The sequence below is a fragment of the Macaca fascicularis genome, chromosome X (assembly GCF_037993035.2).
Source record: "Macaca fascicularis isolate 582-1 chromosome X, T2T-MFA8v1.1".
Classification (NCBI taxonomy): domain Eukaryota; kingdom Metazoa; phylum Chordata; class Mammalia; order Primates; family Cercopithecidae; genus Macaca; species Macaca fascicularis.
The window spans coordinates 2483498-2498852 of record NC_088395.1 but is presented as its reverse complement, the minus strand read 5'-3'; the positions used below and the strand labels follow the sequence as shown (position 1 = coordinate 2498852).

Below are 15355 nucleotides of genomic sequence, written 5' to 3'. Positions count from 1 at the left end.
CCGGGAGCCCTGGAAAGACGACCCCTCCCACCCTCCACCCACCACCGCGTGCCCAGATGTGGGGGTACCATGTGTGTTGCCGGAGTTGTCATAACTGGAGTAGCCACCGCCGCCACCTCCTGTTAGACAGAGAAGGTAGAGTTGAGGGATGTTCAGGTGTCCTAGCGTGGCGTTTCCTGCAGGTGTTGGTCTGTCCAGCTCATTGGGAATGGCAACAAGTCGTGTGAATGTGTCACTGCCAAGAGAGCTCCAAAGAGTGACCAGTAGGGGAGAGTGAAGGGTGGCCCCACCAAAGCGTCCTCTTCCCCGTGGGAAAACTCATGCCAACACTGAGCTGTAGCTATAAAAACACTTTGCCATCACAGGACAAACAGTTACCCCGGGGACTCCAAATTCACGCAGGCGCACCCGCTTCCTGCCGAGAAACTGATAAGAGACCAGCCACCCCTACTCCGGATTAGGAGGACCTTGCAGCAGATGGTCTCAATCACAAATATTCTTAGTTTCTCCTTTCAAAAATAACTAGTAATTTTAGTTTATTCCTGATTGTTATTGTAATAAATTCTAAGACAGTGCTCTTTATTTATTGCAAGTAAACACGGCAGAAAAGATGACTGGATGCAATCTGGTTGTCCGAAGGATGCAGATCCAGCTTTGCAAAATATGTGGGACAAGTCCTTTATGTCTTCTAAAATAAAATTGCAAAACTAAACAGACCAGAAACCTCACATGCTTGAAAATAAAGCCTCAAATATCACACTCTTCAGCCCAATGTTGTATGCATCTCCATCTCCTATTGTCTGTACTTGTATTTCTATATGAAAGATTCTTGGTAGACATTCACCTCCAATTATAGAGAAAACTTCATATTAGAAGTGTTTATATATGTCTGTGTGTATAAAGATATATGTACATATACAAAGGTATATATACACACACCCCTAAATGTATATATACATATACATGAAGGGACCTATATACACATATATAAAACAGTATGCATATATATAAAGGTATACATGTATATATAACAGTATAGAGTAAAGGTAACAGTAAAGGTATACATGTATATATAACATGTATATATAACAGTATAGAAACATATGTAAGCTACATATGCATACATATATGGAAAGACATTTACAAATGTGTGTATATACAAAGAATGCATATATACACATAAAATATATACTTATATATTTATACCTATATAAAGGTTGTATATAGATATATAAATATATTTATGAAGATATTTATACACATAAAGACATATACATATGCATATATAAAAGTGTACATATAAATGTACACATACATATATAAAAGCATATATACATAAAGGTATATATGTATATATAGAGATATATATAAATAAAGGTATATAATTATATATGTATAAAAATATATATTTATATAACATAGACATAAAACATAAAAATGTATATAAAATGTTTATGTATGTAAAGATATATTAAAGACATATAAAGATACATTAAAAGATATACATATAGACCAGGTGCAGTGGCTCATGCCTGTAATCCCAGCACTTTGGGAGGCCGAGGCGGTTGAATCACGAGGTCAGGAGCTCAGGACCAGCCTAGCCAAAATGGTGAAACCTCGTCTCTACTAAAAATACAAAAGTTAGCCGGGTGTGCTAGCAGGCGCCTGTAATCCCAGCCATTCGGGAGGATGAGGCAGAGAGTCGCTTGAACCCAGGAGGCAGAGGTTGCAGTGAGCCGATATTGCACCACTACACTCCAGGCTCCAGCCTGGGTGACAGAGCGAGACTTCGAGTCAAAAAAAATATATATATGTATATACATATATAAAGACATATACCTATATAAACATATATACACATGTATATATAAAGTGTGTGTGTATATATAACATATATAAAAGTATATACACATAAAGGTATATGTGTACATATATAAAGGTATTTATACACACATATAAAGAGATACACATATGTATATATAAAAGTGTATATATAAATATATACATACATAAATAAAAGCACATACACACAAAGGTATATATGTACATATATAAAGATATATATAAAGGCATATATGTAATTATATATGTTAAGATATATATTTATGTAACATACACATAAAATATAAAAATATATATAAAATGTATATGTATTTAAAGATATACATGAAGATACATTTTTAAAAGATATATTAAAAGATATACATATAAATACATATATATAAAAAGCATATATCTGCATATAAATATAAAGATATATATACACATATAAAACATGTACCTATGTAAAGATATATATAAGGATATATATAAAGTCAGGAATATACATATATAAAAGCATAGAAAGGTATCTACGTAGTGTATATATACAAAAGCATGTATATACACACATGAAAAAACCCGTATACCTACATATGTAAATGTATTTGTATATATTTAAAAGTATACATACACACAAATATAAAGATATATAAACCTTCATATACACACAAATGAAGATTGAGAAGCATGCAGCTATATAAAGGTGTGTCTGGACATATACAGCCACACTTACACTATACAAGTCAAAACAGAAATGACCACAGGTGTTTCAGTGGACCCTCCAGTTCTACCAGTTCATTTTGTTTCCATCCAGCCCACCAGCCTGGAGAGGTGGACAGATGCCCAGACCGCAAACCCCACTGATGCGGCCATGGGGCCTTCTCTGTCATCCCCTGCACCAGCCTATCGTCCACCCGTGACCAACTCTGCCCCAACCTCAGGCCTCTCATCCCCAATCTCAGGCCTCTCATCCCACCCTCTCTGCGCAAATACAATGTGTCCCGTCTGGAGAGGCTCGGCACCTACCTGCAGGCGGCCTGGGCCTGGGCGGGTAGCGTCCATCATCACGGTCCACATCATTGAAGTAACCTGTGGGGCAGAGCACATGGCATTGCTAACGCGACCTCTCTAAAGGTCCCCTTCACACCAGGTCCGCGTTAGGGGCACTGGGACAGGTTTTGGAGAAGAGCGTTCCGATGCCAACTGGCTCTTTCCAGGACGCCCACAGGCACCAGGAATTAAATTACCTTGTGGGCTGGCCGCCTGGCCTGCAAGGAGGCGTGTGCAGGGCCCAGAACGTTTGCAGCGTGGTCTCCTATTGCAGGTGTTTGCCCACCTTCCGCTCAAAGCCCTCCCAGAGCCAACCTTGAGCTGGGGTGAAGCTCAGGCTGTGGTGCCTGCCTGCTGCCTGGATCCCTCTCTCTCTCAGGGTGCCCCGGCTCCAAATCCCCTGCCCTTCCCTCCTTCCCTGGACGTTCTCCGCTGCCCCTGCCTCTGGGACCTCTGCGCGCCCCTTTCCCTCTGCTCCCTCCTGGCCGTCCTTCCTGGATGAGCCAACATCGCCTCTCACCATGTCCTCGTCCAGCTCTCCTTCTGCCCCGCCTCCCACCTAGGCCCGTCCCCTGCTCAGAATCCTCCAACATCATCTCATATCCTGCCCCTCCCTAGCCCTTAAGCAAGCCTGGAAGGAGACTCTGGGCTTTTCCTTCTCTGCTGACGGCTCCTCTCGTCCCATCAACCAGGCACCTCCCCCAGGCTTCTCCATCACCATAGGCACGCTCCTAACCCCACCCCTCACGTTGGCGGTGACCGATTTCCCAGGCAGAATTCCAGTTCCTCAGGTCCCCACAATCCACTCTCCTTTTCTCTTTCAAGTTTCTGCTCAACTATCTTGTCTGAAACCAGCACCATCCCCCTGTCTCTCTCTCGGCTCCCCAGGGCACAGCCACTACCCACCCCAATAGATTTGTTTCATCCATTCGTTCCTGCTCCTTATTGCCCTGACACATGAGATCTACCTGCTTCCTCCCAAAAAACAGAGGCACCTGCAAGACGGAGAAGATCCCAGAGCCCTGAGAATCCACCCTGAGAGAGCTTTCTCAATAACCCAAGGCTGCTTTGCAAGCCTCCTTGCCTAAGACGTCCTTTGCTACCCTGACAAAGTTCCCACTGCCGCGTTCACCTGCGCTTCTGCCCTCTGAAGGTGTCTGTCATAGACTGAACTACTTCAGGCTCAGATGAGATCCAAGGAGACCTTCCTCTTATGGTTCCTGGACCCCGAATTAAGCCTTGGACTCTGCCTTTCCTCTCCAAGATTGGTCAACAGATAAGTAATTAGGTCTTTGGTCTTGGTCTATAAGAAATCCTTGCTAACGTGCACTATTGCCACTCTGCGGGTGGGAAACATGCTGATTGGGTTTATTAAGCATGTGAAATGCAAGCTGGGTGCAACCCAGCACTTTGGGAGGTGGAGGCGGGAGGACTGCTTGAGGCCAGGAGTTGGAGACCAGCCTGGGCAACATAGTGAGACCCCCCATCTCTACAAAAAATACAAAAAGTTATCTGGGCTTGGTGGTGTGCGCCTGTAGTCCCATCTGCCAGGAGTATCACTTGAGTCCAGGAATTGGAGGCTGCAGTGAGCTATGATCACACCACTGCATTCCAGCCTGAGTGACACAGAGAGACCCTGTTTCAAAAAAGAAAAAAAGTATAAAATACGAAAGGCAGAGTGGTTGTTCTGCTTTGCTGTAGCATGGACCGTTCCCTCAGCACAGACGCTCCAGAAATGTGGGACTGCCGGTAAGTGAGTGCCCTAATCTGATCCTGCAGTCGCATAGGTCTGTGGAGCTGAAGTGAGTCGCGTGCACAGAGGCTCTGGGGAGTTCAGGAGACATTGCACCTGACTTAAAAGGCTGTTTCCTAGGCTGGGCTCAGTGGCTCACATCTGTAATCCCAGCACTTTGAGAGGTCAAGGCAGGAGGGTCACTTAAGGCCAGGAGTTTGTGACCAGCCTGGGCAACAGAGGGAAACCCTGTCCCTACACACACAAAAAAAAGAAAAGAAAAGAAAGAAAAAGAAAAAATTAGCCAGGTGGGGTGCTGTGTGCCTGTAGTCCCAGCTGTTCAGGAGGCTGAAGTCAGAGGATTGCTTGAGCCCAGGAGGTGGAGGCTGCAGTGAGCCGTGATCCCGACACTGCATTTCAGCCTGGGCAACCAAGCAAGTCCCTGTCTCAAAAAATAATAAAAATGGGATGTTTCCTAAAACAGCTTTTTTATTTTTACTGTTTTTGAGATGGAGTCTCGTTCTGTCACCCAGGCTGAAGTGCAATGGCATGGTCCCGGCTCACTGCAACTCCAACTGAACTCCGTCTCCCGGGTTCAAGTGACTCTCCTGCCTCGAGCTCCCAAGGAGTTGTGGTTACAGGTTCCCGCCACCACTCCTGGCTCATTTTTGTATTTTAATGGAGATGGGGTTTCACCACGTTGGCCAGGCTGGTTTTGAACTCCTGACCTCAAGTAGTCTTCCCACTTCGGCCTCCCAAAGTGCTGGGATTACCCGAATGAGCCACCACGCCTGGTCTCTAAAACAGCTTTGAACAGGGAACCTCTGACATAAAGATCCTTTATTCATGTCTTGGTGGACGAATGCTATGAATCACAAGACCAGAGCCTTTTGAGGAGGAAGAGCTATTGTAGAGCTTTCCAGGAAATGGAGTTGAAGCTCTACACCCTGATGAAGGGATGTAGAGGTAAGTCTTTCATTCATGAATCCAGTTGTTTGCCTGTTGGGACTCAAGCATTAATGACTTAACTGACCTTCATCCAGGACTCATTGTGTGCCAGGCATAGCTTTCCGGACTGGGGAATGCAGCAGTGAATGAAAGGCAAAATCCATGCCCATGTAGAGTTCTCATTCGAATTCAAAGGAATCAACTAAACACAATTGCATGGCGTTGCATGTAAGAACATATCAAGTAGTATGGAGTACAGGAATGCAGAGGAAGGAACCACCTCCTGAGGGAACACAGTCTAGGATAAAATGCTGTGGTTTTGGAGACTTGCAGGAGGTGAGTGAGTGGGCAAAAGTGTGTTAGTTTTTCTAGGGAAGAAACACAATTCTTCCGTTGCAAGACCCAAGGGAAATGGCACTGGGACATACCCAAAGCTTGTTTCCTTGGATTTCATGAAGAGTGCCTTGAACCCTAGGAATATGACAACATCCAAGCAACGTCCTGAAACAATCAGAATCAGGGGAACTCCCAACGGTTAAAGCAGGTAGAGAGAAGAGGACACCCAGTGTATCTTAGCTTCCCTGATCTGCACACATTTGCCCCAACAATGGAATCGCTGAGACTCTTCCAACTTTACAGACCAGCATCTCCTTCCTGAGTATCTCACGTTCACGAGACACAATTGCCAAGGTGGAGATGGGAAGCGCTGTAGGAACACAGGCAAAGTGGCCACAGATAACTCTTGCAGAGGGAAGAATAAGTGAGTAGAACACACACCAACAACATCAACAACAACAAAAAAAAAAAACAAGAAAAAAATTGCCTTCCTCCATCATAACTTGAAACGTCTTAGTGTGCATGGTTTTTTCAGTCAATGTCATCAAAAAAATTTACATTTATTTACTGTCAACTAAATGTAATCCCCAGGTGCTGGTGGATATAGAAGAACTGAACTCCTCTCAAAACAATGTCTGTGCATTTCAAAAGCGACTGGTCTTTCACCATGGAGATGAGAATTTTTAAGTCATTAAATAATACTTGTATCCAACCATCCCCCCCCCTTTTTTTTGAGACAGAGTCTCACTCTATCACCTAGGCTGTAGTGCATTGGCACAATCTTGGCTCACAGCAACCTCCGCCTCCTGGGTTAAAGCGATTCTCCTGCCTCAGCCTCCCCAGTGGCTGGAATTACAGGCACGCATCACTCTGCCCAGATAATTTTGTATTTTTAGTAGAAACGGGTTCATCATGTTGGCCGCTGGTCTCGAACTCCTGACCTCAGGTGATCTGCCTGAGGAGACCTCAGCCTCCCAAAGTGCTGAGATTACAGGTGTGAAGCACTTCTTTTTTTTTTTTTTTTCCTTTTGAGACGGAGTCTCACTGTGTCTCCACAGTGACACTTGGAGACACAAGTGTCTTGTGTCTTGCGGGTTCAAGCAATTCTCCTGCTTCATCCTCCTGAGTAGCTGGGATTACAGGCATGTGCCACCACGCCTGGTTAATTTTTGTATTTTTAGTAGAGACAGGGTTTCATCATATTGCTCAGGCTGGTGTCAAACTCCTGACCTCAAGAGATCCGCCCACCTCGGCTTCCCAAAGTGCTGGGATTACAGGCATGAGCCACTGTGCCTGGCCCCAGACACTTCTAAAGTGGATTTTAATACTGATTACCAGGCTGGGCCACAATAGCTGGTGCCTGTAATCCCAGCATTTTGAGAGGCTGAGGCAGAGGATTGCTTGAGGCCAGGAGTTCAAGAATAGCCTGAACAACACAGCAAGATCCTGTCTCTGCAAAAAATTTGAAAAATAGCCACACATGGTGGTGCACATCTGTTGTCCTAGCTACTTGAAAGTCTGAGGGAGGAAGATCACTTGAGCCCAGGAGTTCGAGGCTGTGATTACATCACTTCACTCTGGCCAGGGCAACAGAGCGAGACACTGTCTCCAAAATAAATAATAAAATAAAATAGTAAAATAAAGTAAAATAACATAGAATCAAATAAAATGGTAAAATAACATAGAATCAAACAAAATAATAAAATAAAAATAAATTTAAAAAATAAATTTAAAAATACTCATTACCTCCACTGTTGCCGGGATTGCCAGGCTGGGGTTGAGGATGTGGCTTTGGCCTTGGGTAGATATCTGTTGAAAAACAACAGGATGATTTCAGAAAAATAATGACATCTTTCAGGTAGATACCATCTATAAATAAGAATGCCAAAATACAGAAAAGATGTAACTGCCCATTGCTTTTATGGAGCTTATTCATCATGTAGACAATATTCATAATACCACCTCAGAGCTTACAATTTAAAAAAAAAAAAACTTTTATTTTTGTGCCCTAAACTTACACCACTGGTGCTTTCGCAAGAAGTCCAGGGCTCTCTGAAATGAACAGGGCAGAAAGTGTGTTGTTGACCTTTCCCTGTTTAGGGCTACTACAAATGCCAGCACCATTTACAGAAGTCAGTCACCAATATTAGGATAAAACATCTGACCTTTTGATAGTGTATTGTATTTCCATCTTGCTTGAGTTACACCCTTTCATTTGAATTTGTTTTGTTGTTGTTTTGAGACAGGGTGTTGGTCTGTTGCCCAGGCTGGAGTGCAGCGGTACAATCACAGCGCCCTACAGCCTCGGCTTCCTCGGCTCAGACAATCCTCCCATCTCAGCTGCCCATGCAGCTCAGACGACAGGTGCACACCACCACAGTTGGCTAATTTTTAAAATTTGTGTAGAGACAGGGGCTTGCTATGTTGCCCAGGTTGGTCTCAAGCTCCTGGCCTCAAGCAATCGTCCTGTCTTGCCTTCCCAAAGAGCTGGAATCATCATAGGCATGAGCCACACTGAGCCTGGCTACATTTGAATTTCTTAAAACTTTTTGCAGTGACTTTTGCATGTTCCTGAAGTTTACCATGAGTTTTCTGCCCTAGGACCTTTTTTTTTTTTTTTTTTTTAAGACGAAGTTTCACTCTTATCGCCCAGACTGGAGTGCACTGGCGCGATCTCAGCTTACTGCAACCTCTGCCTCCTGGGTTCAAATGATTCTCCTGCCTCAGCCTCCTGAGTAGCTAGGATTACAGGTGTGTGCCACCACGCCTGGCCAATTTTTGTATTTTTAGTAGAGATGGAATTTCACTATGTTGGCCAGGCTGGTCTTGAACTTCTGACCTCAGGTGATCTGCCCACCTCGGACTCCCAAAGTGCTGGGATTACAGGCATGAGCCCCCACTCCCAGCCTTGCCCCAGGACTTTTGCAGGTGACATTCCTTCTGTCATGGCCCCTCCTGTTTCCTGTCCATCACTTTACACACTCCCTAAATATTGGAAGAATCCATTTGTCACCTGGAAAAGCATTAGCTCATCCCTCCTGTCTCAGCTTAAGTGTCCTTTGATCCTATTCAAGCAGCTGAAATGAAATCATCAGTGCAAGCTCTTTGCACAACATGAGTCTGTATCTCCAACACCTTTTAGTCACTTGGCTGGAAACTTTATTTTCTGTATCCATTTTATATTCCTGGTACCTGGCACTGCCAGTACCTGGCAAGTGCTTATCCACATTGGCTCAAGAGTGAAACTACTTTAATTCACAAAAAAGACAAGGATGTTGTTCTCAAAGTCCTTCAGAACAGGCATCTCAGAACACTGGAAATCTGGGCTGAGAATGACTAGTTTTTCACTTCTCAGAATAGTCTCTCTCTCGTTCCCCCTCTCTCTCTCTCTCGAGACAGGGTGCTGCTCTGCTGCTCAGGCTGGAGTGCAGTGGTCAATCATAGCTCACTGCAGCCTCCACCTCCTGGGCTCAAGTGATCCTCCTGCCTCAGCCTCCTGAGTATAGCTAGGACTACAGGTGTGGACCACCATGCCCTGCCTAGACTCTCTCTCTTTTTTTTTTTTTTTTTTTTTTTTTTTGAGACAGAATCTTGCTCTGTTGCCCAGGCTGGAGTGAAACTGCGTGACCTCGGCTCCCTGTGACCTCAGCTCCCTGCAACCTCCGCCTCCTGGGTTCAAGCGATTCTCTGGCCTCAGCCTCTCAAATAGCTGGGATTACGGGTATGCACCACCATGCCCAGCTAGTTTTTGTATTTTTAGTAGAGACAGGGTTTCACCATGTTGGCCAGGCTCGTCTTGAAATCCTGACTTCAGGTGATTCACCCACATCGGCCTCTGAAAGGGCTGGGATTACAGGCATGAGCTACCACACCCGACCTAGACTCTCTTTTGAGGTCTCTAAAATGACACAACTGTGGGGGATTATGGAAACTTGGGGGCCAGAGGAGTGGGGACTGGACACAAGAGAGCTTTGGTTTCCAGGCCGGAAGGCACTGCCTGGAGCTCACAAGCTGCATATCGGTGGCTTGGTTCAGGAAGTCTCTGGGCGCCTCCCTGTGAGGTCAGTCCTCCCTCAGAACGCCATCGTCTGTGAGCTTCCCCCCCTCGTTCACACACACAACCTCCAACTGCATGGATTCCTGGGCGTACTCCTGAGGCCTCTCTCCTGGGCTTGGAGACACCGTCTTCTCCCTGTGTCCCCACAGGGTCATCCCCCTGTGTGTGTGTGTGTCCTTATCTCCTCTTCTTATGAGGTGACTTAGTCCATCTCAGGCTGCTATCACAGAATACCATAGACTGGGTGGCTTATAAACAACAGACATTGATTCTCCCACAGTCCTGGAGACTGGGAGTCTGAGATCCAGGTGTGGGCTAGGCTGGTTCCTCTTAAGGCCTTTCTCCTGGGCTTGTAGATGCCATCTTCTCCCTGTGTCCTCATATAATCTTTCCTCTGTGTGTGTCTGCGTCCTCATCTCCTCTTCTTATGAGGTGTCTTAGTCCATCTCAGGCTGCTATCACAGAATACTATAGACTGGGTGGCTTATGAACAACAGACATTGATTCTCCCACAGTCCTGGAGGCTGGACGTCTGAGATCAAGGTGTGGGCTGGGCTGGTTCCTCCTGAGGCCTTTCTCCTGGGCTTGTAGACGCCGTCTTCTCCCTGTGTCCTCATATAATCTTTCCTCTGTGTGTGTCTATGTCCTCATCTCCTCTTATTAGGATACTAGTCCTATTGGATCAGGACCCACCTTAGTGACCTCATTTTACCTTAATCTCCTTCTTAAAGGCCCCATCTCCAAAGGCAGTCACATTCTGAGGAAACTGGGGGTTAGGACTTCATCCTATGAATTTGCAGGGAGACATAATCCATCCCATAACAGCTTGCCTCAGACAGAATCCGTGCCTGTCTTGTTACTTTCAAGACAACATGGGGCCGAGCGTGGTGACTCACGCCTGGAATCCCAGCAATTTGGGAGGCCAAGGCGGGCAGATCACCTGAGGTCAGGAGTTTGAGACCAGCCTGGCCAACATGGTAAAACCCCGTCTCTACTAAAAATACAAAAATTAGCTGGGCGTGGTGTTGCACACCTGTAATCCCAGTTACTTGGGAGGCTGAGGCAGGAAAATCGCTTGAACCTAGGAGGCGGAGGTTGCAGTGAGCCGAGATCGTGCCATCCTGCTATTGCACTCCAGCCTGAGCAATAGAGTGAGACTCTGTCTGAGGAAAAAAAAAAAAAAAAAACATGGATAGGAGCTGCTGGGGTCAGAGAAAAGAATTGGTGAAGTGACGCTGACATCTCTCAAAGGGACAAGCACAGACATGAGAAGCAGAGTCAACAGTTGGCCTGAGAAATGCCACAGGAGCTCATGGAAGCCAAGAAAAATGTGCTGCATTTCAAAGGGCACAGAGAGAATCTTGGGTTCCTCTAGATCAAATACTAAGGGAAAGAGACCACTGAGCTCCAAGCATGACTGGAGTCATCCTGAGAAAGCTGGCTGATGTGTGGTAAATACTTATAAATCCTCAGCCACCTATCAAGTCAATGGAGGGAGAATGAGAAAGAGAACTTGGAAAGGCCTAGGACATTCCATCTCTGGGGTCTTCCCAATGTTGCCCATCAACAATTGCCTTCGTTGTCTGAGAGACTGTTCCAGAACACCCCATCTTGGAGGGATGTTACACATTGTTTTCTAGGGCTCTTCTTCTTTCTCAAGATACACATTGGGGAATCTAGGCTAGCCTGGGCTCATTTGGGCTAGCCTGGGCAAGAACACTGGTTAAGGGGAATTTCTGCTCATGAACCACAGTATCCATAATTAAGTTCCAACCAGCTTCATTTTTCCTCTTCCTTTGGTGCGTACGTTAAATTTGCTCATTTCCTGTGTCAAATACTCCATGTTCTCATGTTCAATTGTGAAAGGAAAATAAATCTTGGGACCCCAAAATCATTAAGCCAAGGGAAAAGTCAAGCTGGAAAAAAAAAGTCAGACCTGCCTCCCATTTTCTTTCTAAATAAGATAGCTATAAAAAATTTTTTTTAAGTTTTTTAAAAGCTACATACTATCCTCACAATCTGAGGAAAGTAAACTGTTTTGTTTACCCTACAACAGTTCTGAGGAATTTCAGCCTGGCAATGTACACTGATAGCCCGTCTTCCCGGGTGTGGGACAGAAAGTCATCCCTCTGCTCCCCGGAGACACATGCATGTCTGATTGCTCCCTCTGCCCTATTGTTGGTGTAAAAATGCAGATTCACTGGGCCAGATTGAGGCCCAGTGAACTGTCCCTTTGCCCCGTCTCACATGTAAATTGAGTTTTCAGTGAAAGGCCCATCAAGGACTTAGAAGAATGCAACTAGTTGTCTCTTATCTTCCTCTGACCTGGAAGCCCCTGCTTCCAGTTGTCCCGCATTTCCAGATCAAACCAATGTACTTCTTACACATATTGATATCTCATGTCTCCCTAAAACGTGTAAAACCAAGCTGTGTCCTGATGACTTTGAGCACTTGTCATCAGGACCTCCTGAGGCTGTGTCACGGGCATGTCCTTAACCTTGGCAAAATAAACTTTGTAAATTGATTGAGACCTGTCTCAGATATTTTGGATCCACACAGTATTAATTAATAATTCAGGACTACCATGTTAAAGGCATCAACATGGCTGGGTTTAAGCACAACATGAAAAACCAAAGTTGGAAAGAAAGCCTCCTCTTTGTCGGGCAAGCATCAGGAGATTGAGGCTTGAGTCATGGGGGTCACCTCCCCAGCCTGAGCCTCTCTTCCCCTCCTGTTGGGGTTCATGAGTCACTTTGCTGTGGGAGGGGCTGAGTGTTCACACTCTGAAGATGGCCCGTCTTAAAGGATCTCGCATTTTAAGTTCGTTCTTTCTTTCTTTCTTTCTTTCTTTCTTTCTTCTTTCTTTCTTTCTTTCTTTCTTTCTTTCTTTCTTTCTTTCTTTCTTTTTCTTTTTGAGACGGAGTCTCGCTCAGTTACCCAGTCTGGAGTGCAGTGGCGCCATCTTGGCTTGCTACAACCTCTGCTTCCCAGATTCAAGTGATTCTCATGCCTCAGCCTCCCGAGTTGCTGGAACTACAGGCCACGACTAATTTTTGTATTTTTAGTAGAGATGGGGTTTCACCATGTTGGCCAGGCTGGTTTTGAACTCCTGACCTCAGGTGATCCACCAACCTCAGTCTACCAAAGTACTGGGATTACAGACGTGGCCCATCATGCCCAGCAGCGCATTTTAAGTCCTGATGAATTCTCTGGGAGGGAAGCCCACAGCAGTCTGTTTAACCGGGTGTTTCCCAAGTATGTTTCAGCAAGAAACACGTTCCCTGTGGAATTCCCATGAGTACCTTGCAACATTGCCATGATCTGTGGGACAATGGTTTTCCAAAGACTAGGAGGAAATAGTGGGAGAAAAAGGTGGGTGGTGTTTGGGATTTTCATCATGAAAGGGGGAAAAAAGAAAGATAGCTGGCTAATGCAGTTAAGGGTGAGGTGGTATTTTTTGTTTCTGAGACAGAGTCTCATTCTGTTGCCCAGGCCGGAGTGCAGTGGTGCAATCTTGGCTCACTGTAACCTCCCTCTCCCGGGTTCAAGCGATTCTCGTGCCTTAGCCTCCCAAGTAGCTGGGATTATAGGCGCATGCTACCATGCCCAGCTAATTTTTGTATTTTTGGTAGAGACAGGGTTTTGTCATGTGGGCAAGGCTGTTCTCGAACTCCTGACTTCAGGTGATCCACCCTCCTCAGCCTCCCAAAGTGCTGGGAATCCAGGCGTGAGCCACCGCGCCCGGCCTGAGGTGTTGTTTTTCAAGTGGGTATCATCTCCCTTGGGTCTTGGTCTCTATTTTTAATGACTCCTTGTAAGAGGAGATAATTTCTGTCCATCTGAATGTGCTGTGTCTTCAATGAATGGACACGCTGTTAAGCTGGGAAAGTATAAAGCCAGAACAAGCTACCAGGAAGCTTCCAGAACCCCTCTTGATTTAGCCAGCCTCACGCTGCTCTGCCTGGCAAACATTTAGGTTTTTAAGGTTGTTGAACTGCTGATAACTTTAATGGCCAGAATCTATCTTTTCCTTTCTTCGTTTCCCTTTCTTTTCTCTTTCTCTTTCTCTCTCCCTACCACTCACTCTTCTGTCTCTCGTTCACTCTCTTTCTTTTTTTGAATTGCATATTTTTCAGTGAGTGTAATAAATCTGTGGAAAAAACTGTCTGCCAAATGTTAGAAAAAACGGAGAAACCAACTCTAAAATACATAAAGTGCACGGCACACGTGGGGTTTTGTGAATGGTTAAGCCAAAGGTATTTGGAGCACTGAACACAAGTGAGAAAAAGGACTTGTCTCGCAGCCTGATATGCTTTCTGTGATGATAATGCAAAGTGTTCTTTGAGTATAAAACCGCCTTTGCGAAAATTATGACTGAGGAAATGAGGACAGTGAAAGAGGTCAGACCTAACCAGCTCCATCTTGCTTCTAACCTTTAAGCTGTCCTTGCTCTTTCCTGGGTGTAGGCCAAACTAGCCTTTGGAAGGAATTTAGTTCATGGTTTCACTCTGAAACAAAATTGATAATACCCCTTTCCCAAAAAGGCCCCCTGCTTGCCTGGGAACCAGTCTGCCTTTGCAGGACTAACAAATTAGCTACAAGATTAGAAATTACAGTTTAGGGCTCATGCAGCCTCTGGCTGCGAGAGTCTGAACCTCCCCAAGTTTCTCCCGGGGGTAACGTCACTATTGTGATGTTAAACCTAAGGTCAGTGCTTGAGATATTTTTGCAGCCCCCGCACTGGATGGATCAGCTGGTCCCACCCAGCCCCATAATCTGGCTCAACCAGGTCTGCCATCCACCCAGGAACAGAAAACAGCAAGAAAACCTCACTTCAACCCCCTATGGTTCCCTCTCCAACCTGACCAATCAGCCCTCCCCGCTTCCCAAGCCCCTAGCCGCCAACTTATCCTTAACAACTCTGCTCCCCAGATGTTCCGGAGACTGAATTGAGTCGTAATAAAACTCTGGTCTCCCTTAGAGCCTGCTCTGCATGAATGACTCTTTCTCCATTGCAATTCCCCTATCTTGATAAATCAGCTCTGTCTAGGCAGCCAACAAAGTGAACCAATTGGGTGGTTACAAGTACATCTTAGTGGTTTCCAGATGTCCAAAGCAAAGGGAAAATGAGATTGTTTCTGTCCATTGGACTTTCTTGCTCCCCCCAGTGAGGAAGGAAAGTACATTCCCAGTAAGGGAACTATTACACACATATTTCAAATGCAACCAGGCTAAACCTGCTAGTAAATAAAACGGCAAACATCATCAAACCAGACTGAGGAAGAGTTTCAGGCCTGCGGATTCTTACTTCCACCGCTGTTGGGATTCTCGGGCTGTGGGTAGGAAGGTGGTTTCGGCTTTGGGTAGATATCTGTGGAGAAAACAACATTGCACTGTTAGAAGAGAAAATT

General features: G+C 45.3%; 1 protein-coding gene across 16 annotated transcripts in view; it reads right to left on the bottom strand.

Moving 5' to 3' along the window:
* Positions 1 to 15355, bottom strand: part of XG (Xg glycoprotein (Xg blood group)) — a 64790-nt gene that overhangs the window by 18119 nt on the left and 31316 nt on the right. For 3 of the 16 annotated variants that reach the window (XM_005592882.5, XM_045384059.3, XM_045384063.3), the window contains exons 4-7: positions 15253 to 15315; positions 7631 to 7696; positions 2848 to 2910; positions 69 to 119 (exon numbers count right to left, since the gene is read on the bottom strand). In XM_005592882.5, the coding sequence (XP_005592939.3) occupies positions 69 to 119; positions 2848 to 2910; positions 7631 to 7696; positions 15253 to 15315 (243 nt within the window). Of the gene's footprint in view, positions 1 to 68; positions 120 to 2847; positions 2911 to 3391; positions 3546 to 7630; positions 7697 to 15252; positions 15316 to 15355 lie in introns of those variants that run through there. The other 13 variants (XM_005592883.5, XM_045384060.3, XM_045384064.3 and 10 more) reach the window with 7 other exon arrangements.